General features: G+C 42.6%; 1 protein-coding gene across 3 annotated transcripts in view; it reads left to right on the top strand.

Annotated features, from left to right (window-relative positions):
- The first annotated feature begins 1,744 nt into the window (after positions 1-1,744).
- Positions 1,745-27,467, top strand: part of znf462 (zinc finger protein 462) — a 44,596-nt gene continuing 18,873 nt past the window's right edge. For 2 of the 3 annotated variants that reach the window (XM_069513227.1, XM_020082038.2), the window contains exons 1-3: positions 1,745-2,286; positions 21,306-21,556; positions 21,762-27,007. In XM_069513227.1, coding sequence (XP_069369328.1) covers positions 21,346-21,556; positions 21,762-27,007 — 5,457 coding nt within the window. In that variant the 5' untranslated portion in view covers positions 1,745-2,286; positions 21,306-21,345. Of the gene's footprint in view, positions 2,287-6,244; positions 6,383-21,305; positions 21,557-21,761; positions 27,008-27,467 lie in introns of those variants that run through there. The other variant, XM_069513226.1, reaches the window with a different exon arrangement.

Raw genomic sequence — 27,467 nt, 5'->3', positions numbered from 1 at the left:
CCCCCCTGCACAGAGCACTGATCTCCACATCATGGAGTCAGTCTGGGATTACATGTGGAAACAGGAGACACAAAGGACGCCTGACTCCACAGAGGAACTGTGGCAGGTTCTCCATGATGCTGGGGACCACATACCTGCCATGTACCTTCAAAAAAACCCCACTGTGGACAAGGGCTGTTTTAAAAGCAAACACTGATCTCACCAAAAACTATGGCGTTCCTGAAAAGGTACCTGCTATTAACAAGGCTTGTCACTGATTTGATGGACACTATTCCATATGTTATGTGAGTTGCTGAACATTTTGTTATTTGTGATTTACACTTCAAGGCCACCGTAATGATGTAAGCGATGTTCCTTAGCTGCACTGAAGTTCACAGATAAATAAAAGCAAGCAACACATCATACTTTTACCACATTTTTTATATTTATTTAAAAAATATGCTGAAATTATACATGATGCTTAAAAATCTTAAAGGTTCCGTGGGTAGAACTTAGTGACATCTAGTGGTGAAGTGTCATGTTGCAGCTGAACACCCCTTACCTTACTTTCCCCTTCCAAACATGAAAGAGAAGCTGTGGTAGCCTTCAGTTGTCATAAAAACTCAAAAGGTGTTGACTTTATCTAGTTTGGACTACTGTAAAAAGCATGGCGGTCTCCAGAGAGGACCCGCTCTCAATGTAAATATTTTAAATATAAATATAAAGGGCTCATTCTAGGGATTATTTTATATCCAATTACTGCCAATAGATCCTTTCACCTTAATCTTACACACTGGAATTTTAAGATCTAAAGATAGTTTGAGTGCACAAATGCTCTTGACATAAGAACTCTGGAGCGTGTGTCTTTTTATGAAGTTGTCATAACAAATACATTTTAAATTGCAAAAATATGACAAGAGCCCTTCAAGGGCCCGGTGATAGAAATATATTTTAATTCAACATTTAGAGCATTGAGCATCACAAACACGTTGAATTCTTCTGAACAAAAGCCATCGTGAGACAGCGACGTCTTCAGATCACATTATAGTCCCTCACTCTTCTCCTCGATAACCACGCTCCCCTGTGTGTGCCCCCTTTCTTGCAGCTAAACCCCCTCCCACCCGCCTGCTTGCCTGTCCGCCAGTCACCCACCCACTCACGCATCCTCTGCACTGACATACATCTGAGCAGGACCCTGCACCTTTTGTCTTGGGCTCCTTCTTTGTTAGAGCTGCTGGTGGACGGAGCAGCAGCAGCCTGCAGCAGCATCATGTCTACTTTACAGTTACGCGGCAAAACATCCATATATTTATTTGTTATGAATAAAGAGCAGAAGGAATCGTGTGAATGGATTGCTTTGCTTTTATTAGAAATAAAGAAGAGTATGTAGGAAAAACTGGAGATTTTCAAAATAGTCTGTTTTTTTATCATGTTTTTATTTCATTGTTTTTGATGATTTGAATCAATTTCACAATCTTTTGTCTTTTATTGATCATGAAGAGATTCTCCCATGCCCCCCCCCCCCCCCTTTTTTTACATGTATGTAAAATTGTGACATAAAAAATATATTGTAAAAAAGACAGCACTAGATTTTTCCAATAAATTTGTTTTTTTATAAAGAACTTAATTATATGATTATTTATATTATTTTCAAAATATGAGATAATACCTTTCTTGTGTGTTTGTGGTTGAGGTGTAAAGGAAGCATCAAAGTGAGCTACAGGTAACCAAATTATCATAGGCTAATATTTTATAATATGAGTGCATCTATCTATCTATCTATCTATGTAATCTTTAATCTAATCTGAGTTGTGTATTTGTGTGGATCAAGTGAGAAGCATCACCACCACCAAAGTGAACTGCAGATAACCCCATGACGTGGCAGACACACTATATGGAAAGCCTATATAAATTTGCCGGCATGTAATCTGGCGGTGGTGGTGGGTCTGTCTGGCTGAGGGCTCTGCAGGCTTCTCCCTCCCCGACCCTCAGTCTGGATGAAGGATGAGCTTCTCAGACGCAGACGTTGTCCATCCCGCTGATGCGCCCTCGTCTCATCGCAAACTCTTGTGCACCCTCTGGTGCCTGCTCGTCTCCCAAACTTCTTTGTGTGAGCCCGCTCCGCAGATTGTCTTCCTCGTCCGTGTGGTTGCTCATTATTCAGAGACAGACGGATCTCAGGTCATCTGCAGCTGCAGCGCGGAGGAGAAGCAGGAAAGATGGCGATCATCCATTAGAGCGACTGGGCGCACGCATGAAATACGAGGACAACTTTTGGGAGGATCGCTCGAGGAGAAGACTGTACCAGTGAGTTTTCTCCTTCTTCTCCCACCACCTCCTCTTCTTCTTCTTGCACCGTATTTCCAAGGTTTCCGCTGGGCTTTCAAGGTCTGCTAGATGGTAGATCATGGGATATGATTTGGAGAGCGCCTCGTGAATGACCTGGAAAGAGCTGATCGCCCCCTCCACCACCTCGCTTCTCCTTCCAGTCCAAGGCAGGGACTTTGGGAAGGAGGAAAGCCGGGGGAGAGGGTGCTTTAAAGCCGGGTAGGCGCTCCGGCTGTGGCACCCAAAGTCAAGTGGGTCTTCTCGCTTCCTCTCGTTTCCTAACGCCGCTGCCTCGCTGCTATGTCGCCTTTCGGTTTGTTGTCAGCGGCGACACAAGGAAATGGACGGTGGTGGAGAGAGAGATGGTGTTTTGTTATTCTGACATGTCTGGTCAGGGGGATATTATAGCCCCGCTGCTGGCCGTGCCGTGCGTCCTCCTCACCCCTCCACCACCTCCTGCGCTCTCTCCGGCCGCGCGTTGTTGCTGCGCGTTAGCTTCATGGAGAAGCCATTGCACGGATTGCTCTCCAGCCTCCATTAGCGACAACAGAGGAGCTGGCATTAGCCGCGGGTCCACACAGACACACACACACACATGCACACACACTCACCACGTACGTGCCCCCTCCTCCTTTCCTCCTTTATTTCAAAACAGGAGCTTTCTGGCTCCACAGGGTTGGAGCTACATGTCTCCTGTGCGCCTTCATGTATTTGTGTCTTATTTTAATCCCAGTGTGTTGTTCTTGTTCTGTGGTGCTCAGTGCTACATTGTTAGCCGCTTGTGTGCGTGTGTGTGTCCCCTCCTCCTGCACTGTGTGTGTTTGCTGTCACTGGTCTCAAGTCAGGTATGTCAGGCTGTGGAAGGGCTTCACCATAAAATGGAGGAAAGCAGATGAGTCTCCAAGGAGAGAGGGAGAGAGAGAGCCCTGGAGTCAGAGACAGACAAGACAGGCAGGATCCCCTCACGCCATGACAGAGGTTGTCTTCTTCTTCCAGTTCTTCTTCTTCTGCTTTTTCAAACGCTCTAAAGTTGTATTCAAACAGAGGAAGCAGAAGAAGAACTTAGACAAAGTGAGGCTGGATAGTTCAAGGTTGCCTGTGCAAGCCATTCATTTTACAACCCAGGGCGTGCAAATAGTGTGTGGGATTATTTGGTTTGTTTGTTTGTTTGTTTGCAGCTGACACTTTTCTGGACTTTGCGACCGCGATGGCTCTCGGACTCATGAATGAGGTCTGAATTGTTGTGCTGAATAATGCAGTGATTTGGACATGCTGGTGGTTAATGTTCAACAAAGTGGTCTCAACACACTAAACATGTACACACACACTCTTGTGTAAGAAAGTTCTCAAGACAACTCTTTGGTTTTGGTTGAACCTGGATCCCGTCTTCACTCTTGAGTTTATAATTTGTTGACTGATGAGTTAAACAGGAGCATATTGAAGTCTTCTTTTTTTCATCCAGCGACACACATGGCTGTGACGTCAAGGTTAAACTGATCTAATCTGTGTTTCAAGTGTGTTTGATCACTTTTAAAGTTATTTGGACTGATGGATTACGCTCTTGATCATTTCTTCCCAAGCTCTGTTGTCATACAAGACACAGCCTTAGATGACTCGTCACACATTACATCCTTGAGGTGTGTGTTGACCTGCCTGTCAGGAGGGTGGAGGTGTGTTTGGAAGCCGTAGTGTGTTTTTCTATATATGTGTGTGTGTGTGTGTGGCTCTGCAGTTCCCCCCTGGCCACTGTGTGAAATCTTGCTGACAAGGAGACTGTGAGCTGACACACTGTGCTGCGACAATGCCGGGGCTGAGGAGAGCAATCAAAATGGTGGCGATGCTCCTTCTCCTCCGGTGTGGCAGGGCAAACAGGTTCTCAAGGAGGAGCTGGCAGAGGACGGCTGGGCAGGAATCTGCTGCGGTCGACACATTTGCGTCGCAGACGGGTGCAATGGAAATAGTCTAGGCGGAAGGTGGATGTTCTTCGAAATTAGCCCACTGATATAAAACCGTGGACGTGATCTCCACAGATTGTCTCCGACCCAGTGTGCGCCGTCTCTTTGCTACTTAGAGTTCCTGTTGTAACTTTCACAAGTCTTTCACACATTCTTGGCTCTTTAGAAACTGTGAAGTGCTGCTGTAGTAGTTAATATGCTCCTGCTCAGGTTTTCTGCTTAAGGTCGCGTGGGTCAGGACTGTTTTCTTCTGCTGTGGCCGAGAATGCATTTCCAGTAGTTTGTGTTGTAGTAAACTGAGGTTGGATTACTAACAGGGCACAGTGGACAACAGAAGAGAGGCCTCCACAAGTCCTCAGGTTCTCTCTCCAACAGTTACTTTATTGTCATGTTAATTATTACAGGTTTGTCAGGTAGTATTTTAAATATAAAACTAAAAAGAACAGGGTCCTGCAAAGCTAAAACAATTGGCCAATTAACATTCTCCTGTTTCTCCAGCATAATCATATGCTGCTATTATTTAATTTATACCAGTGTATCAATAAAAACTGCTCACCTCTGTCTTAGTATATCTGTAAATTGCAGTTCTTTGGATTTTAAACCATACAAGACATTTGTAAACATGTCACAAACTTTGATGGGAAATTGGATGGGAAAAGATTAATTGACTGATGAAGAAAATAATCCCCAGATTAATCAATAATGTTAATAATCATCACTTGTGCATAGTGTTAAAGTCATTTGTGTATTCAATTTATGTCAAAGTAGCTCACACAGAACACCCTTGTGTTTTGGTAATATAGAAGTACAGGTTTCTGAGACTATACATCACATCTGAAGTGCAACAAAGGCCATCAGTAGTTGAATTTTACCTCTGCATTAAATATTTAACACACTGTTGCTGCAGTTCAGCTTTAAGGTGACAGGGCAGAGGGAACTATGGTGGTGATACAGTTAGAAAAAAATTACATAACTGGATTTTCACAAGGTATTTCGGGATTACGCTAAAAATCTCAACAGAGAGGATGGAGGATTAAACAAGAGAGATTTCTGTGATGGTTTGAACACTGAAAGGAAACGGTTGTGAAGCTCATCATTCACTCTTGCTTCTCTTTCTGTGTCTCTTGTACTCACATGCACACACTCTCCCTCCCTCCCTCCTTCCCTCTCTCATTCACTCACTCACATTGGGTGATGCACTCCTCCTTTCTTCTCTACCTGGGGCAGTGAAGAAGGCTAGGGAGGCACACAAAAGCAAATTGAAATGCTCCAGTGAGTGCTTTCTTGACATGATGCATGGCTCATGAGATGCAGCCTGGCCCTGCTGCTACACTTGTAAAGTGTGTTGAGACACACAGGCCCCACATCCACAGCACTACAGTCGTTACCAACCAGCAAAACCCTCACTACACTGACCTTCCACATTCAATAATCACGTGCCATTCTGGATTTAGTTGCAAGACTTGATTGTGTTGTGCTTAAAGCCACCTTGATCAAACAAGTGATTTTAGGTAACTAGGTACAGGCCTGTTTGAAACCAACACATAACATCTCAGGGTTAAAAAGGGACAAGGAAGTGGCTTGCTAGAGGTGCCATTCCAGTTTCTGTTGTCAGTTGCCACGTTACACTGCTGACAAACTGGTTCCTCCTCTCTGCTTTCCATAAGAACATCAACAGTTCAACACTGCCTTTCCCCTTCTGAAAAAAAACCATGTAGCTCAGATGGTTGTGTCTATCTTTTGGCAGACATGTGAAGCAAACAGGGGGCGAGCTTTTTTGCAAATTAAGACTTCAGGTACAAAGCGGCCATGCTGATGAGATAAATGCAACCATCTATACGGCGTCCTCAGGTTTCCAGCCTGAAGTCAGGATTTATGTGCTTCTCTAAAGAGACACAGTGAACCAGCTCTGTCAGCCTAGAGCTGCCTGTGGTGGAAAAAATCCTGAATTCTTTGGAGACGCCCGTTCCTTGGGCAGTGTGGTGCCACTGGACAAGGCCTTCATTGAGCAGGAACAGGAGTGGTCTTATAGAAGGGATCCACACTGGCTCAGCCTACGAAGAAACAGAGCTGTCCAAGGACGATTAAATATTTAGGAGCTTGGAAAGGAGGTCTCAGTGGTAAGTTAATATTGATGGGTCTCTCCTCTTTCCCTTCTCAAGCTTGTTGAGTTGCCTCGAGAGGTCAGTTTGGTGAACCTAAAGGAGAACTTCTCTTCTCCTCTTAGATAAACTCAGCAGCAGCTTTAAAAAGATCCTGGTCGCAGTCTTTCCTCCAACATTTCTGTGAGCAAAACAGACTGACTTTGGCTTTTCAACTCTTTTTTTATTTTATTTTTTCTACTGCTTCCTGTGTCCTCTTTTAGTCAATCTGAAATACTCCATCCAGAGTATCTTGTAACCTCACCCACTTCTTGTAACTGTAGTAACTGACATGTCAGGCTTACAAGGAAGTCAGCATCGCAACTTTCTGGCAGTTGTCCACTGAGCACTGCTTACAAGAAGCCCTTGAGTAGATTTTGCGGCCTTTTCTTCCACTGGTGTTTTTTAGGTGAGCTGATGGAGTTACATACTGCTGAAGGCATTTTAATGATGAAAATTAAATCAGGAATGAAATTGAGGTTTTAGATGTTTGGTTAAAATCAGTGGAAGTTGGTTTGAGAAGGAGTGAGGACACTGGATCTCCAGTGACCTTTTATTTTATTTTATTTTTTTGCAAAGTTTTGGACATTAAGAGGTGACCTTAATCTGCGTGGTTTGTTCACAGTCCGTTGTATATGTTGCATGAGATAATACTGGATTTATGTGAGACAGCAGCAGATTGATTTATGTCAGGAAGTGCCTTCCCGGGATAGACGGACTACAAGGCTGCATGGAATGTAACGTTTCCTGGAGTAATTGTCCTTGTGGAAAAAAAACACTTCCTGGTTTTTCTCCAAGATCTGTCCTTGGGCATCCTTCACTTGCCTGACTCTCTGGCAGTGTTTATTCAGCCCGTGAGCCTGTGTGTTTCAGCTGGAGGAAATCGTATTTTGAATTGTGTGTGTGTTGTGTATTTTTTGGTGTACCCTACTTGTCTACAGTACCTCTTCCTCTCTGTATTTTTCTGTTCAATCCCGAGGGAACAAACCTCTGGAGAAAACCAAATATATCTACCTATTGCTTCCCATTTCAAATTGTAAAAATAATCACGCCCGAGGCTATTAATTAAATTATGCACTTAATCATTTTTGGATGGAATATTTAATAATGTCACTGAGGGTTGCCCCTAGTTTGATCTCTTATGCTTTTTTTCAGTCAAGAATAAATATCTATCTCCCATAGAAGATGTCAGGTCAGCTGTGGTGTTTTCTACAGAAACATGCTGATGTCTGCTCTTACAGTTCGCTATGACAGGGTGGTTGACAGCTCCATATTTAGAGACACAGTCCTCAGATCGCCTCAGCTTGTGAAGACCATCAGAACCACACTGTAGGTGGCCATCTCTACAGCGAGCAAAAAAAAAAAAAAACCCCTCACACATCTCACTTCTGCTTTTGCTGACTGTCATGACGTTCTGCAGAGGAACCGACAGGAGGGAAAGCTGCTCGCTCAGGTCTGTGCTCCTAAACTTAAACACTTCCATCTGTGTAACAAGATAGCAGAGTGAGTGCAGTGAGGCAACAGCTCCACTCAGCTGAGCAGGACAGTCAAAGACCTTGAGGAGCACAAAATGGTGGATGGCCAATGCCACTGATACTCCAGTGTGATTGGCTGCGTCTCCTTGGCCACAGTGGGGCTGGCTGTGCGAAATGGAGTCCTCTGTGTAGAGCGTTGGCCCAGCCTCAGCTCTGATGCAGAAGATAATTCTGTCAGCGCCCGAGAGAGAAAGAGAGAGGGAGAGAAGGAGAGAGGGGGAGACGAGGGAGCAGCCAAGTGAGGTGACTACACTAAAAGAAGGTTGAGCTTCCAGAGGACTCATGTCATGCATGTCTGCTTCCTTCCAACTCTTCTTCTCTCACACAACTGCTTGGTTTCCTGGATTCTGACTTGCTGTATTAACTGCAATTTTTACATTTTTTTGCATTGAGGACACACGCAGTGGCGAGAAGAAGAAGAAAAAAAAAAAGATCAGCGAAGATGAAAAGGTTCATTTTGGTATTGTTAACAGGAATGAAGAGAGTGACTTTGTATGAGTATTCATTATCTAATCTTCACACCCAGCAGGCTTTAGCTGAGGGATTTACCAGCCCCCTGTTTTGTTGGTTTGTGAACATTTCTGGCTTCAAGGTCACATAACTATCTCTGAAGGCTTGTGATTAAAAAGTAAGTGCAGGAGATGTAAAAGAGCGTACGTACTACACTTTGAAAGGACTATGGAGTATAATTCTTTTTCATGTTGACTTTTCACCATGACAACCTGGAGACAGTAGCCTTACGGAAGATGGCTATTAATGCTTGTCTCTTTTAATCTGATTGTGCAAAAGAGGCCAAATGTTGCTACTGAGTGCTCTCTGCTGCATCCGTCCCACTTTTCAGGAGGAAACACAAAGGCTACCCTTGGAGCAAGGTTACTTGTACCATGATGGCCAGTTTGTCTTTCTCTTTCTTTGCAGCTTAAGAGAGAGAAACATGGAATTAGAGAGTTTGGTGTCTTGGAAATGGAAATATTTTAGTTTTTTAGGAAAAAATATAAAGAGGAGAGCAGGTGCAGAGATATTAAGTATTAAAGGCTGTCTGGGTGGGTGATGTCAGGTAACCATCTGTCAGAGAGAGGCAGGCTGACACCGGCACCGTCTGACCTTGCAGTATGGACGACCCAGACGTAAAGTCGAAAATTATCATCTCTTCGAGGGATTAGTTTTGCAACTGAAAGTCCTGCTGTTGGCATTCCTCTCTCCCTCTTCCTCTTGCTCTGTCTCTCTTTTTGATGTGAGGACTTCCTTGAAGGCCTCAGTCAGCAGAATACTTTGAGGTCCAAAGATCAAAATCCATCAATCCTCTGGGCTCTGCTTGTTGTCCTTTATAACTGAGGTGGCACATGCTCAGATCTTGTAATGCATTAACTTTGATGTTGAATCAGATGATCTCTCAAGCATGATATTGTGAAGTAAACCAGTTCTAGGAGCAGGACTTGTTGCTGCATTTGGTTAATTTAGTAAGAGGAGAGTAAGCCTGCATGAACTCCGCTTTTAGTGGAACCCCTAAGAGTCGTCTTGGCCTGCGGGTCTGGGGCGTTTCTTTTTTCTGGCCATTGAATGTGACGCTATTGAAGGTCAGGCTGCAGACACATCAGCAAAGCTGGCTGGATTGCAGTGTCTGAAAGGCTCTGTACCTGTATTTACCAGTCCTCTGAGACAATGTGGGATTACTGAGCTGGTTTCACCAAAAGAAAAGACATGGGTTTCTTTTTCTTAAGTAAAAGAAAGTTAAACACAAAATTTTACTATTTATACTTTTTATATTACATCTGTGCTAAGAGTGGGTACAAATTTCAGTTGTGAAATGCAGATTCCTAATTAATGGGGGGGTTCTAATTATAAAATTAAATTAGTTAATCTCAATTGCTAATGTTGCAATTTCAATATTTTTTAGATGTTGATTCTGAAAGTCTCGGATTTGTTAAAAGACATAAAATCGGGCTTAATACCATTTAACTTTTCGGCTGGATTCCTGATCCACTATTTGCTAGTTGGGATTAAGTTACAACATTGGTTGGCTGGTTCATTTTTGGAAGATCTTCCATCTGCTCTTTTAATGTGAACATTCTTGAAAATGACTAACAGTAAATTCACCTATACAAACACTAATAGCACAACCATCAGGGCTAATTTGGGGTTCGGTATGCTGCTGGGGCACGGACTCCAACCCTCATTTTAGTGGACAACCTGTTCCATACCCACTGATGCATAGCTGTCCCTCAGCATCTTGTGACAAATTAGGAGACTGTTTGGACAAAACCCCTCCCCATTAAAGAGTCGCCAGTACTGCTCCGTGAGTGACAGCCACACTTCTGTCCGCATCTACTCCCGTCAGTGAGTGACGCAGAGCAGCAGTTTGTTACCCAGATGAAGGCTGTGCAGTTTGTAACAGACAAAATTTGCTCTCAGACATGCACCGCACCCCTGAACTTTTCTAGCCAGCGTGCGGAGTAGTTGTCTGAATGCAAATGTCTATATCATTTGAACGGGACATTATACGCTCTTTACCCTGCCCGCTCCCTAGTTCAAAGTCCATGTGATGTCTGATTGAGCTGATGTGCAAACAGATTAAGGGATGAAACTGGCTGACACTTATAATACATAATGCAAATTCAAAGCATAGACATCATGAATGTGTTAATTAGTGGGTTGTAGTTTCTCAATGCCTTTAACAGCCTCCATTTTACACATTGGCCTGTCCAGGTATACACCGAGATTTGACCCAGGCTTGTTTCTTGGACATAGAGAGGACAAACTTCAAGGCACCACCAGGACCTTATCTAGATCAGGTCATCTTTTTATGATGGATGCTCATGTGAGCTCTGAAGGAAAAACCACCAAGAGGCTAACAGGAAGCTAAAAATAACTGAAGGACTGTATAACAAAGTCAGTCCACAACATACATTTAACAAGAGCTGCATGTTCTACATACTTCTATGCTAAGTGAGAAGCAGCAACACAAAGACAAGTTCTTACCAAAGAGCACATGTTCATTTTGCAAGAATGTGGTTGATTCCCATGACAGGAAATGTAACTTGTGATGTGATGAAACCAAGGTAGATGATTTGATCTCAATTCCTAAATACAGAGCAATGGCAGATGGAGGATACATCTTCACCTTAAAAACAATGTTTTGAAATAGATAAATAAATACATTTTAAATAGAGGGGGACACATTGTATTGTGGTAAATCTGAAAAGGAAAAAACATTATGACATTAAATCTTTCTAGATCTATCAAAGAACAAAAACTGAAAATGTAATTCAATAAGCTGATGTTTAATGGGTTAATACCTTAAATACTTGGAAGCAAAGTTGCTTCCTGCCAACAAAAGTGAACCAGTGCAATTAAGTGAAACAGTCCTACATGTGCAGACTTTTATTCTTCATTCAAGCAGCCCTAATTTAGTTAAGAGGAGGGGTCGTGGTCAGAGAGGTGACAAGGATCCAGAGCTTTAAAAGTCCTGCTCTAGAAATGGGAGAACCTACTAGGAGGATGACCACCTCAGCACCACTCGATCATTCCGGCTTTTATAAGAGTCACTACACGGAAGCCTTGTTGAGTAAAAAGGCATATGACAGAGTAAAGTTCAACAAATGACTTTAAAGGACTGAGAGCATGAGGAAACCATTCGGATGTGCCTGGGGTGATGGTTCACCGTCCAACACAAGAATGACCAATGAAAGCACACAGCCAACACAACACATCTCTGACCGTCCTTGAGTAGACCGACCAAAGTCCAGACTCAATCTTAATAGAACGTCTGCCCAAATCCAGGTGTGCAAAGCTTGTAAGGACTTAATGAAGAAGACTCAAAGCTGTAATTTCCACCAAAAAGGCTTCTGCAACATTTAAAATATAGAAGACAAAGTGTGTAAAAAGTGTCAAAATACTTTCAGTTGCCACTGTAGATAAACAAAATGAGGCCAGCTCTCCAAGTTGGAGAACTGGTTCTGTAAAGTCAAATACAGATCGGTATCTGTCTAATGTTTTCATTGGTTACCATAAGCTTCTGGTCATGTTAGACAAAGTGAGGCCTCAACACCCAGACTGACTAGAACTGGACAAAGATGTGTTTGATTCTGAATTTAACCAGTAACATGTAAGATTGTTTCAACTCTTATTTGAAAATGTACATAAGCTCACATAAATTCAGTGTTTTACTTTACACCAGATGTTTCAGATGGACTTGGGGCTTGTGATGAAGGAAGGCTCGAAGAAGGTTTCTAGTCAAGGCTTTAGCTGGTTAATGGTTGACCTAGTTTTTTCGAATGCCATATGCCTCCTGAAACAGATTTGTTGTCAGATTAACAGCAGTGTTTTTTAGTCAGGTGGCTGATAATATCTTATGACAGTGTTTTTGTGCACTCTGAGAGACATTTTGGACTTTTGGCTTCTGTAGTTGGTTGATTCATTATTAACATGACACAGCCTCAGTGTTACCATGACGAGGATCCATGTGTAGCCACATAGCTGGTGATTTAGCTTAAAATAATATATTATATCATCATATCAAAATATGAATCAATAATGTTACTCATGTTACTTTTTATTGAACAAATTGACCTTGGAGAAGAAAAAATTCACAGAATCGTTAGAAATTATTAACAGAGTTAAGTCTGGGTTTATCCTTAGCTCAAAAACTAATATTCAAATGTACGCCAACAATCTACACAGAAATGTGCACTAGGAGAGCTGCAGCCCTAACCCATCTCTACTTTAGTCTCTTCTGCTGTACTATACCTGTTTTGCCATTCACATCTATTTCATGCAATTCCAGCAGATGTCTGATGAATGTTATGACAAAACGTTCACACTGAACATTATTGATTCCTCACATCTTCTCTGAAAAGGCCTGGTCCATTGATCGGCCAGGTGGGATCGATGCCTCATCTCAGTGTATTCACTCTTCCTCAAATGAGCAGCACCATGTGATCATTCAAGGAAGCTTTATGCTCTGATCACAGACGGGGAGGGGGGAGGTTCGTGTCCAGCTCACTGCTGTTATCACACGAGAGCTGCATCACAGTTGCAACGAAACAGATATGCTCATCAAAACTACAGGGTATCAGTCTTTCTGTTTCCGGTGGTTAGATTGCGCTATCATCACCTCTATTACAACACATTTATATGCATGTACAAGAGATAAGCCTTAAGTCTTGTACATGTACCTACAGTACCCAAATTATTATGGTATTGTAGGCCAAAATGAAAGTACTAGGCCTATGGGATCAGCATAGAGTTCTGGTCATATATAGGATTCATTATTTTCTAATTTTACTTTTTAGAGACTATAAAGAAAATGAATAAATTATGAATGAGAATTTAAAAGATTAAACTTTTATTGCAAACTCACTAGAGCTCATTTTGCAACTCATTGACATTTTTTCCTTTTCACTTTACTGCTCACTGTTCATCATTATCTGAACTCATCTTGTTGCACGATGACTCTGTTTTCTGTAAACTTGTGTCTTCTTGTGGCAGGAGACCAACTCTTTTCAGGACAAGGGGACATAGTGTTTGCTTGATGTATAAATCAATCTGCTTTTTATGAAAAAACATCAGCATTAGTGATACACAGCACCTACATACCTCCACTCTCCGTGTTAACTCACGTAGTATGAGAGCCCCATATATTATTCTTCAGTGAAAGGATGAGGCAGCAGCACAGCATTTGACCATGAAGGTCAGTCAGGTCAGACCAGCTTTTCCCTTTTGAACCACTGTTGTTATCTGCCACAGTGCCGACAGATAAAAGTGGGAGCCAACCAGAGTGGGAGCTGAACGCAGGCCAGAGAAACGCTGCAGACTAGACAATGTTCATTTGACCGGCTTGTATTTTGGTTCTTTCCTAATCTGAACCCAAATAACTTCCAAAAACATGCATTAAGAAATTCTCGGGAGATCCTTTTTAGGGGCTAATGCTCTGTGACATATTCACACCCGAAGGCTTTAGTGTGTGTTCTGAGACCTTTCAGACGACGCTAAGCCAATGAAAAAGTTGACGCTGTACTTGTGCAATGTGTGTGTGTTTGAGATGGTGATGATGCTTGATGACTGTGATGATGCTTGATGACTGTCTGTCTGTCTCTCTCTGTGTGTGTGTGTGTGTGTGTGTGTGTGTGTGTGTGTGTGTAATCTGCCTCAACTGAATGTTGTCTTTGTATGGCAGCGAATTTAGGTACATGCACAAATGGCTGGTTGTTAGTTAATAGTACAAATGTTAATTACATATACTCCCTGGTTACCCTTTAGCTGTGGTTTCTGGGCCTTTAGCAGCCCTGTGTCTGTTCACCATAAATAATACAACAGTAAAATTACCTTAGAAATGTGTCAGTATAATCCTATTCGAGTTTTGATTATTATTGTATTTATAATACAATATATATATATAACTGACCTACCATTTATTGAAGTGGGTGTGGACCAAAGCAGCAAACATGCTGATTCTGACTCGTAAGCATTGTCATAAAATTAGCTGTAAGCTTCCATAAAGTCCAGGGGAGCAATAATGGCCACCAAGCAAACCACCATAAGGTTCATCAATAATGACAACAATTGTTTATTACAGTTCTAGATAGAATGAACTTAACACAGATGTAGTGCAAACCAACTTTACTCACTGTTACAAAACATTTTTATGCAATATTTAGTTGAAAGTTTATGAAATATTGTAATAATTGTGAAAACATAGTTAAAGAAAATCAATCAACGTTTTATGAATGCTCGCAATATCTTACCTCACATATGTAACACATTTAGCCATCAGCATGTTGTTCTCTCTGTCATCTTTTGCATAAATTATCAAAAACTGTTTTTTTCTTTAACTTAAAAAATGCAATAATTGTGGCATATGCAAAAGTTTGGGCACAAACGTCAATCAGTGCAACCTTCTGTTGTAGGATCCAGCATCTTTTTTAATTTCTTTTTGGTTTGGTTTCTAACCTCTATCTGTGCCAGTGTTTTTATACCACTGTCTGCCACACAACCCCATTGCAGAATATTTCCACCCCCACGTTTAAAATCTGGCAAGATGCTCTATTCATCAAATGTTGCAAACACACCTTGTTTGTCACACGTACCGTGATTTTGCCAATTTAGAGCCAATCTGTCCGCTGCACTTTCCATAACCACTTTGGTTCCCCAGACACTGAAGACATTGACTTATGTGACGGTTTACTGGTGCTGTTTGTGTATCAGCACATTGTTGTTCTTTTGCAATCATGTGAGGGTTTTGCATTTCTGTCCAGCAGATGCACAGTTAAATCTGATAGATTTCTTGCTTCCATAGATGTTGTCTTGACTTTCATGGCTCCCCTTAACAGCCATATCCTCAGGACAGTTCAGAGAGGGGCTATTTCAGATTGGAAGTGCTTTGATATTATTAAATAGCCTTCAATCCTTATTTTCCAGAAATTTCAACCAATTCATTAAGAATCTAAAATATTATTTCCAGAAGCATTGAGTAAATTTTTTAGTACTTTGTAAAGGCAGTAATTACAGCTTAAACTCTTCTTGGGCATGACCCTACAAGCTCTGCACACCTGTATTTGGTCAGTTTATCCCTTTCTTCCTGGCAGATCCTCTCAAGCTCCATCAGATTTAATGGGGAGCGTCTAAACTGTCATCTTCAGGCCTCTCCACAGTCAGAGACTTGATTTAACACATTACTCTATTGTCTTGCTGAACGGTGAACTTGTTTGCACCCTGGAGCAGGTTCTCCCTGTATTTGGCTGTGTTCCTCCACACCTCTGTTCTACTGAGGAGCACCGCCATAGCAGGATTCTGTATTAGTCAGGTGGTTCGCCGTGCCTGGAGTTCACCGGAATCAATTTTGGCCAATCAGTTCAGTTTACACAGGCTCATGGTCTGAAAGCTTTTGCTGATATTCAGTGGCTGAGAATTTCCAGAAACATGTTTTTCAGTTTGTCATTACAAATAAAACAATTAAACATATGAAACAAAAGAGATGAAGTGGTCTGTTCTTTAAATTTGTCATTTTTAGATCCTCAGTAAGGTGCAGTTGTAAGTTCATAAAAAAGAAACAGTGCATTAATGTTTAATGAACATTCAATGTGTAGCTCAGTCAAATGTCACAGAGGCTCTAAAATGTACAGTGATAGACTAAGAAAAAAGAGAAATAAAACAAGAAAGCAACCGGAGCTGCTTGATTTAGTAAGTAAAACGAATCCAAAGGTGAAGTATAGTTATGTACAAGTATTTGCAGTATAGTAATAGACATCAGATGCCATTAGATCAAGGATACTATGCAAGAAAAAGTAATCCACCGTTATCAGGTATGATGCTGCACAGAGTTTTCTTGTGCTCTGTTGCTCCTCTGTTTTTACAGCTTTCTTCTGATTTGTGCTCCTTTTTAAAAACATTTTTTTTGTCTCTCTTGCTTCTGTATAATAACAGAAGTATAGAGAGAATTGATCAGTTGTTTAATCAATGTTGCAAATGGACAGAAAATGTATCGGAAAATAATTTCAGAATTAATATCTTTAGTTGTTTTCCAAGTTGCCAAATAATCAGTGGTCCTTCCTTCTCAAATGTAAGGAACTGAAAGTGTCCAAAAAAAGCTTATTATTAGTGTGAGAAAATTTTAAGGTTAGTGTATAATGACCCTTTAAAAAAACTGTCCTTATCACTTATTGTGAGTATTATTGATACAGAGAGTCAGTGTGCCAGCATGTTAACCTTGTTACTGTAAGTTATTCAACTGTTACTCTTTACAGTGGTGTGCACCAGGCACTCATGTCTCATGTGATTGATTCAGGATAAAATAATCAACTTGAATCCATGTGAGTAAACCTCACTGGCCTTGTACCAGAGAGATTTAACAATGATTTAAGTCAGCATGATCAAATATTCAGGAGTTAGTTTAGCGTTCTTAATGATTATGATCATGCGAGCGTCGTACAACAATGATAGCAATCATCATACAGGGTTCATAGAATACAGCTGTTAAAATAATATATATAAGTTGTACTGGCCAAAACACATTCACAAGTCCAGGGTTCTGTGTCCGGAAGGGAAAAATTGTATTGGGACTTCTTTGGATTGCATGATGATGTGCACTGTGTGATATTTGTGCAACTGTCAAGCACACCATCAGATCCGGTGTGTTGAGTTCTCCAGGGCTGAAAACATCAGGGAATGGGAGTAGCCATCTTGATCTCCAGCTCTCTCTCTCTCTCTCTCTCTCTCTCTCTCTCTCTCTCTCTCTCTCTCTCTCTCTCTCTCTCTCGCTCTCTTGCTTTCCATCTCATGTTTGTGCAAGAGGCCAAATTCTCACTGGTCCATGTGACGCAGCGTTTTCTGTTCCTCTGCAGACACAATGAGATCCTCCTCTGTGCTCTTGCTGTTTGCTCTCACTAACCAGGTGAACACAGCGGGCTAAAGAGCTCATCAGAATTTGGAGTATGATGCTGATATCTTTTCACTTTTCTCTCTCTTTCTCTCATAACTTTCTTGAAACAAAAAAAATATTGATTTTTCCTCATGATGCTGTCATCTCATATCTGCAAAAATCAATGTCCATGGCTCTGGCTTCCCTGCTGTTATTGCCACTGTATTTCTCCTTTAAAAAGCCGCCTGTCATTTTCAGTCGATGGGTCATTAATTACTGTGGCTGCGCAGGTTGAAAAGATGCATGTCCTGTCCTGTTTGCCAAATAAATGAACCAGGATGCCGGGCCGCACGATATTCTAACACATCCGGGAATTTTTGGTCTCCCAAACGCCATGAGACAGTAGCGCTAACCAACAGTTAAGGACAAAACCTCTGTACTCCTAATCAGCTTAATGCTGGCTTATTCAAAGGTCCTCTTTCAGACAGAGCAGCTGCTGTCAGCCAGTTTGAGTAGAGGGTGTGACTGCTGGCAGAGCTCACCGATGCAGAGAGACCGGTTGGTGATTAACAAATGTCAGTAGACTTTGGAATCTGGGGAGCCCAGTCTGATGGCTTTGTCCTCCGTTGCCTACCACTGAAGATCTTCCAGGTGGCTCTGTCATGCTCCCTTGCCGCCTCCCTTCTCCTCCCACCCTTCCCCTCGAGGCCTGCTCTCTCTCCCTCTGCGTCTCTCCTGACCCCCCCCCCCCCCCCCCCCCCTCGTCTTCTCCTCGTGGCTCAGGGCTGCAGAGCTCTGAGATAAAGAAGTTCAGACATGCCTCACATTTTTCGACCCCCTTGTGGAAAGCGGTTGGCAGGTCCTTCAAAACGCAAGTGCTGTGCTTCTCTCCACAAAGTGTTGCAGCTCGCTCAGACCTATTCCGCCTCTCTTCGGAACAGGGTTCCCTGCCATCCTCTGAAAATCTCTTGATGTCAGGGATAATGCCTCTGAGAAAGAAGAGGAGTAGGCAAAATCAGGCTGGTGAGAGTTGGAGATGTTTTCTGCTGAGTTGTGTGGGAAGACGGCCTGGGTACAGCACTGTGCATCTGGCAGATACATTTCTGTCAGCAGCTCTCCAGTGACAGGCTGCCTGCCTTTGAGGAACAGGATCAGATCTGTGGGTCCATGTTGTGTGCTGGCTGAACACCTAAGCACACACACAGTCAGCTCCTAAAATGGCTGCCCTTGAAGCTCAGCTCAGAGGAGGATCTGAGCAGCTCAGCCGCTGCCTGTTAGAGCCCCAGCTGACTAGATGAAAGCAGTGACACAATCTCACCCATTAACTTGGTGTGGCGTAGAGGCCGACACAGAAAAGACACAGCCAACCCTAAGGCAGATTATGGTGGTGTAGGAGGCTTTTTTTTTCCTCTCCTCCTCCCCGGGCATTCCTCTCCCCTCCTTCTCCAAAAGGATTCTCTTGATATCCATGTCAAGGAACCTGGCATTAGGAGACAACTTTGTTCAAAACTGCCGAGAACAGCCAAGAGCACAGGGTGGGGCCTTGTGGTGAGGCTGTAACCCGACCCTGGACAACAATGGATCCCCTGGTTGCTCAGGGACATACTGGCGGCTTGGCCGGCTCACATGGAGCTTTCCACTGGCAGGACGGTTGGGTGTGGGAAGCAGGGTGGGATTCCCAACCGTCTGAGGCCGGATCACGCTTGAAATGTCTTGGTGTCAGTATCCAGAGCAGTGGGCTGAATTACAAAGTGGTATTAAACTACTACATTCTGATTAAAAAAAACAACTCAGCTGATTTTCTGACAGTATCCTCTATTGTTTTATCAATATGTGTATTTGTATTTTTACTTTTATTGATGATCATCATCTGAAAGTTCAGCAAGAATATGAGGTGACCTATTTGTTATAGGTGAGTCATACAGTTAAGATGAGCCAACATGAGTCATGGTGTGTTGTGGTGCAGGTTCTTTTTGAGATGGATTGACAAAGGTCATGCTTCCAGTGTGAACCATTAACACTCTTTAAATACTTAGAAAATACTTTGTTGTTTTCCTAATAAAATACACAAATGTGACCTGGTGATAAACAAAAGTGGCTTTTAAGCATAAAGTGTTTTGATTTGGAAAATGTTTAATATAAAAGACAGCACCTTTTTAAAAAGTAAATGACATTGGAATGTAAAATGTCCGACAGATTTTTTTGGTGGAGGTATGTGGTCTACTGTAGTTGGTTTGTTTGTTTTTTTGTTCTTCTGCACAGAACTTGGGAAGAACATTTTGAAAATCTGGTGAAAGGATCAGTATCAGGAATTGTTTATGACATTCCTAAATGTCCTAAGAGTGGGCATGTATGTAAAAAGTGTTGAATTTTTTGGTTGGAAAATCTGGTGTGCATCACAGATACTGTTCCAGATCTGCTGGAAAATGCTGAATCTACTTAAAACACATAGTTGTACATATTTTTAATAGTAAAAGGGAAAAATGAACTGTCTGACCTATCTGACGGTTTACACAGGTGCACCTGTTGGTTTGTGGGTGTAATCACCCTGTATTTATGGAAACATCATGAGAGATCTGTGCTTGCAGGGTGCACCTGTAAAATGGCCTGATGTAAGTGTTGGTGATGTTGTGGTTTTGAAGTGTGAGCTACAAGTTGTATTTGCGATATTTTCAGGACAAAAACAACTATTCATTAGAAAGCTGTGATGAAAAAGCTATGAAATCAAGGGCCACATCATCAGCTTACATTTTATTCTGGCCAAATCCGAACTGTGGAGGAGCCCAAAGACGCAAAGCCTTCATCTCTGCGTTGATTCATTCAATCTTATTTCAGAGCAGTTGATACAATCTGATGGAATAGTCTGCTCTAAATACTGAGCTGTGGAGCTGCTCTCCAGCTGTTGCTTATCCCAAGGTAATAAAAATGGGACAAATCAGCCCATAATCCCTCCTCAGTCCCGCCATTGTTCTTTGAATGATGCTATACTAAAAAACTGGGACCTTCTTAGTATTCTGAGCAACATCAGCATCATTTGAATTCTCCCCTTTGTCATGTTTTGTGGGGCTTTCTATCAGAGTTTGTGGACAGCTCCAGTCATATTAGAGCTGTAAACTAATTTTGATATCAATTTATGACACATGTGATGCATCGTAATGAGACAACAGACATTTGTGGCAGTTCTGCATAAATATGTATATTTGCATATGAATATTTTTGAAGTGACAGAAAACTCATATGCACACACTTGCGTGGCTTTTTTCGGAGGTGTTTCAGTGATATTGGATGTCGACTTTAAATTTTTCCAGTTTCCTTCCCAATCAAGCATTTATCAGCATGTATATATTCATGAAAAATAAATGCAAATTATGCATTTCTACCCTATCCTCAAAGTACTATAACAGTATTTTCTAATAACTGATTTCCCATTGTAAACACAGGGACACATTGTCTTATTTTTCTTATTTGTATATTTTTCACGTTTTGTTGAAGTATTTATTTGCATTTTTGTATGCACAGTTTTGTACCTCTACACTTCTACAAAATGTATCTTTTAAATACATAATCATTACTATAAACATTTGTATGCATTACTTTTTCACTGGCAATTGTCTTGTTATGTGGAAAAGGTGTGGATGTTATTATTTTTTGGTTCACAGCAGGAATTGCTGTTGGTAATTCTGTAACATTATCACCAGGCTAATTTGTATGGAAGAGCATGACCACGACACTGAATATTGAAGCATAATAGAAAAATCTTAGTCCTGAATTACTTAAACAGCCTTAAAGCTTTGCGATAGCTTTCTATATACGAGTCTCCTGGCTGTAGTAAATACACCTTAATTTTAATGGACTTTAGCCTGTGGCATATGTAAACACTTGAACAAGACTATTATAAACTGTTTTTTTCTTTTAATTCACAAGCACTTGAATGAGACTTTTATTCCACAGTGGATTGTTTGGAAAATAATGCATGTCCTCATGATTTCTCTCTTTCTCTCTCTCTCTGCAGGTTCCCCTGATTTTCCAGGGAGTGCTCCCTCTCTTTAGTGATGGAGGTATTGCAGTGTGATGGCTGTGACTTCCGTGCAGAGTCATATGACGACTTAAAAACCCACATTCAGGAAGTGCACACTGCTTTCCTGCAGCCTGCAGATGCAGATGAGTCTGACTCCCTGAAAGATGAAGATGAAGACGAGGATGAAGAGGAGGAATTGCAGGATAAGGATGAGAGGGATTATACACCTTCTAAAGCTGGAATGAGTATGTCTACCACATTCATTTACATGTTACGGTTAATTTGCAGAGGATTAGGCAACATTTCTTTTTCACAACCACAGTATAATGATCATATATGTATTATATATGTGGCTACATGTATTACCAGAAACAGCTGTAATAGACTAAATAATGGCATCAAAATGTTATTCTTTAATAACATTATATATCCTATTTTCTTTTTTTGTAGGCCCCAACTCTGCTGACAGTTTGAATCAAACATCACAAAAGCAGACAGCTGAAACCCATCTGCCGTTTTATCAGTGCAAGTTCTGTGTCCGTTACTTCAGATCAAAATCGTTCTTAAGAAATCACACCAAAAAAGTGCATAATTTTGTAGAGGGCGATTCAGATGTGAGCGTCTCCTCACAGTCAGTAAAGCAGCCCAGCTACACCGTTATAATGCACAGTGACCATTCAAAAGTCTATTCCTGTCAGTATTGCACGTACAAGTCTCCGCGCAGAGCAAGGATAATGAAACACCAACTCATGTATCACAGCAAAGTTCCCTTAGAGAGCGCTGGAGATCCCTCAGAATTCGCAGAGGCTGCAGAGGAATCTAACGCAGCCAGTACACTCGTGAAGGGAACGTTTGCCTGTGAGTGGTGTGAATATCAAACAGACCAGAAGGACAGCTGGACTAGTCATGTGGTGAAGGAGCACAGCGACAAGGTCAAGATAGTTTCCTGCGCTGCAGAGCCGGAAGGGGAGGCCAGTGAAAGCTCACCCAAACCAGATTCTCCCTCTTCTTCCTCCCATAGCCCGGCTAGAACAAAGGTCAGTGTTGCTGATGTTCATGGAAAGGTAGAGGAGGAGGAGACAGGAGGAAAAACGCCAGAACATGCACTGGAGAAGTCAGTCCCAGAGATCTCCTCCTTCCAGTATGCACAGATTGGTGCTGTAACACCAAACAGCACAGGTACATCTATTTTATCCAAGAGGTTTGCTTCATCCGATGTTTCCAACAGCGTCGTAGAGATGGATGCCAACTTACTCAATGAAGAAGACTCCAGGAGCAGCTTAGAGGATGATGACGACGAAGAGTTGGGTGATATAGATGATCCCAGCTACACTGGAACCCTGTCAGCAGACGCAAAGCAGCTTTTATCTGACGAGGATAACAAATTACTGGAGACGAAAGGAATACCTTTTAGAAAGTACATGAACCGCTTTCAGTGCCCCTTCTGCTCCTTTCTGACCATGCACCGGCGCAGCATCTCCCGCCACATTGAAAACATTCACCTCTCTGGCAAAACCACAGTGTATAAATGTGATGAATGCCCATTTATTTGCACCAGCCCTCTAAAACTCGGCACGCACAAGCAGAGCCACAATTCCTCAGATTTAGAAACCTTGGACCTGACGAATGATAGCCCAGAACCTCAGAATGGCAATGAAGGGTCAGTAAATGGAGGCAATGTTAGCTCCAAAGTCAATGGAAAAAAGATAACCAGCACACCCAACGACCAGCAGAACCCTCACCGCTGCACGCTCTGCAGCTTTTCCACTACCACTCTGAAAGGCCTGAGGGTTCACCAGCAGCATAAGCATTCCTACTGTGATGACCTAGATCCTGCTGCCTTTGAAAGCCAGCTGACTGACCAGCCAGACTCTGAAGTGGAAGCTTCTCCAATCTTTCTGCAAAAAACCCAGACCTCCATTTTAGGACTTGCAACCAAAAAGCCCCTAGTAACAGGAAAAAGAGCCAGGAAGTCCATTAATGACTTGCCTTTGGACTTATCCTCAGTCAAGAAGAGAACCAGAATTGATGAAATTGCCAGTAACCTTCAAAGCAAGATAAGCCAAAGCCAACAGGACATGATCATTAATCTGGATGACATGGATGATGAAGAAATGGGAGAAAATAACACCAGTGTTGATAAAGAGGGCAGAAATCATGGGGTCAAAAACCCTGTTTTTGCCTTTAACACACAACAGCTTCATGCAAGAGAATCAATGATCTCTAACGAAGGAGGCAGGATAGGGAAAAGAAAAAGCAACCCCAAGGCAAAACCTAGAAATATTCCAATATCACTGACTCTCTCAGATGATAGTGAGAACATCTCTGCTGATCCCAGCGACAGCACAGTGCAAGAGAATGCTGAATATTCAGAGGAAACCGGAACGACACGTTTTTACTGTAAACACTGTGATTACCACAACAAGTCCGCTCGTAGCGTCAGCACCCATTACCAGAGGATGCACCCTTACATCAAGTTCAGCTTTAAGTACATCTTGGACCCAGAAGACCAGAGTGCGGTCTTCCGCTGCTTAGAGTGCTACATCGAATACACAAATTACAACGATTTGCACCAACACTACATGGAACATCACCCTGAGGCTAGCAACGTGCTCAACTTTAACCAACCACATCTGTTATACTTGTGCCGCTTTTGTTCGTATACAAGCCCAAATGTCAGGAGCCTAATGCCCCACTACCAAAGAATGCACCCCACAGTGAAAATAAACAATGCCATGATCTTCTCTAGCTACATAGTCGAGCAGCCACACAAAACGGGTGAATCGCAAACTCTGAGGGAAATATTGAACTCTGGCCCCAAGACGTTTAACTCAGCCACGTCAACGCCCAGGTCCTCCTCCAGCCCAGTGCCGAAAACTGTTTCCAAGACCCCTGAAACTAGCACAGAGGCTGACACTCTTAAAGAAGCTATGGGTGGTAATGTTGTCGTGTACGATTGTGACGTGTGTTCCTTTGCTAGCCCCAACATGCACTCTGTTTTGGTCCACTATCAGAAGAAACACCCGGAGCAGAAGGCATCGTATTTCCGTATACAGAAAACCATGAAGGTCGTGTCAGTGGATCAGTCACAATCTGCAACCAACTCCTCGTTTAACCTCAGCATGTCTCCACCTCAAAAACAGTCGAGCGCAGTACTATATGGATCAGATGAAGAAATGTTCTACTGTAAACATTGTGTGTACAGCAACAAATCTGTTGTTGGTGTGTTAGTCCATTATCAAAAAAGACACCCGGAAGTAAAAGTGACAGCAAAATATATCAAACATGGCCCCCCCACCCCTGGTTTGATGAAATTAATGGATGAATTACAAATTGCAACTCCCAAACAATTTTTGAAGCAGTTTCAAAATAACGGTCACGATGGATCCAACAATTCAAGCCCTAAACCAGGAGGTGGTGACAAAGGTGAGGATGAGCTGTTCTTTTGTCAGCACTGTGATTATGGCAACCGCACTGTAAAAGGAGTACTTATTCATTACCAGAAGAAGCACAGAGAAACCAAGGCCAATGCTGACCTTGTACGTCGCCACACTGCGGTTGTCCGGAGTCAGCGTGAGCGCGCACAGATGGTTCAGTCAGGTAGTGTCTCTTCTGCTGCCATCCCAGCACCTCCTGACCCTGAAAATACTACGCCCCTGCGATCCCTTAAGTGCAGACACTGTACCTACACATCCCCCTACGTATATGCCCTGAAGAAGCATCTGAAGAAAGAGCACCCCACTGTGAAAGCCACGGCCATGACAATTTTACACTGGGCTTACCAAGATGGCATTCTGGAGGCTGGCTATCACTGTGAATGGTGCATTTACTCACATGCTGAACCCCAGGGCCTGCTGCTCCATTACCAAAGACGTCATCCCGAGCACAATGTTGATTACACGTACATGGCCAGCAAGCTATGGGCCGGGCCAGAAACCTCCCAGCAACAAGGGGGCAATATGGAAACTAAACATTACAAATGCAGAGACTGTGCCTTTGAGGCCTGTACAATATGGGACATCACCAGTCACTACCAGGCGGTCCACCCCTGGGCCATCAAAGAGGATGAATCTGTGCTCTTGGATATCATCAAAGGGGATGGCTCAGCTGAAAAGATCCACCAGCAGGTTGCCAAAGAACACGCATCTTTCAATTGTCAGTCTGTAGAGGATGATGGAGCACTGGCCATTGCCACACAACATCAAGAGAGCAATCCCCATCCTCCCCATCCGCGTCTTTCCATCTCTAACAATACTTATCAGTGCACTGTCTGTCTGTCAGAGTACAACAGTCTACATGGCCTCCTCACTCACTATGGAAAGAAACACCCAGGCATGAAAGTAAAAGCTGCAGATTTTGCACAGGAGGCTGACATCAACCCGAGTTCTGTGTATAAATGTCGCCACTGTCCATATGTGAACTCTCGCATCCATGGTGTCCTAACTCACTATCAGAAAAGACACCCTTTAGTGAAAGTCACTGCAGAAGATTTTGCAGATGATATAGAGCAAATAACTGACACAAATGAAGGAGAGGACAAGTGCAAAACCCAAAGGCAGGGCTATGGTGCATACAGATGCAAAATGTGTCCGTACACGCACGGTACGCTGGAGAAACTCAAAATTCATTACGAGAAGTATCACAATCAGTCGGCCTCTAATATGTTCACTCCCTCACTTACACATTTCTCTTCCGGAAAGGACTCAGAGCCAGTAGCGGAATGCAGCGCTAGTAATATATCAAGTTCTGCAAAAGTCCAGGAGGTCGGAGAATTGGACCTTGCCCTCTCTCAGTTACCCATCAATAAAACAGAAAAACATGCTATATTCAAGTGTCAGCTCTGTAAATACTTCTGCTCCACCAGGAAAGGCATTGCTCGACACTACCGCATCAAACACAACAACGTCCGTGCTCAGCCTGAGGGTAAAAACAATGTCTTTAAATGTGCTCTGTGTTCATACACAAATCCTATACGCAAAGGCCTGGCAGCACACTATCAGAAGCGCCATGACATTGATGCTTATTACACCCATTGTCTGGCTGCGTCCAAGACCTTAAGTGAAAAGCCTAGCAAAGTGATCGCACCCCCAGTATCAGAGCCAAAGAATTCAGAAATGAGTGAAGACCTGCGTTTGGCTGTGGAGAGACGGAGGTGTTCTCTTTGTTCCTTCCAGGCCTTCAGCAGGAAGAGCATTGTCTCACATTACATTAAGCGCCATCCAGGTGTCTTCCCCAAGAAGCAGCATGCTAGCAAGCTCGGTCGCTACTTCACCGTTATCTATGCCAAAGAACCTGAGAAGATTCCTGACAGTGCAGCAGATGAGGACTACAAGGAGCTGCTGGAAGTTCCGCTGGAGCCTGAGCAAGACGAAGATGCTGAATGGCTACCATTCAAGTGTCTCAAATGTTTCCGGTTGTCCTTCAGCACGGGCCAGCTGCTCTCTATGCACTACAACGACCACCACAGCACTGACCTGAAGAGGGACTTTATGATGTCACCGGGCCCTGGGGACGAGGACTCTGAGTTGTACCAGTGTTCTCACTGCGAGCTGAAGTTCCTGGCTCTCCCGGCTCTGGCCAGACATCTGCTGAATCACAATGACGAGTTTCATAAGAGGGCCATGAGGATGGAGAGGAGGAAGCAGCTTCTCTGCAAACAGAAGGGCACAGATCTACCTGACACCAAACCTGAGAAGGTGAGTGAAGATACAACTCTTTCTGAAATCTAGTAAATCTCAAAAATCTTACAAAATATGAATGTATCTGAAAGCATACTGTATTATCTGATGAAGTTGTCACAAACTCCTAAAATCTGTTATATTGCATGTGTTCCTTTTCCCCTTGAAGTCAATCATGCCCATGTTTAAAAATCTGAATCAGCTCATAGAGATATAATACATCTCTTATAGAATGGTGTTGAATTATCTCAACTTGAAATTGTAAACACACATAATTGCATGCGTACCTAAAACGTTTCACTTCTACCAAAGTGAAAAATCATTAATTTGCCTCTTCAGTCAAGGAGTTTGTAAAAGTGCATAATAATGAGGTGTGATAATTACTTTCATAATTAGTTTATTAAAAATGCTATTGAAGATATTTAATATTTTGGAATAGTGGAAGTTTATAATATCATGGAGTCAAGGAGAGATAGTC

This window comes from Paralichthys olivaceus, chromosome 18 (assembly GCF_024713975.1).
Source record: "Paralichthys olivaceus isolate ysfri-2021 chromosome 18, ASM2471397v2, whole genome shotgun sequence".
In the NCBI taxonomy this organism is placed as follows: Eukaryota; Metazoa; Chordata; class Actinopteri; order Pleuronectiformes; family Paralichthyidae; genus Paralichthys; species Paralichthys olivaceus.
Note: the sequence above shows the minus strand (reverse complement) of the source record. Positions and strands in the feature narration are given on the sequence as shown.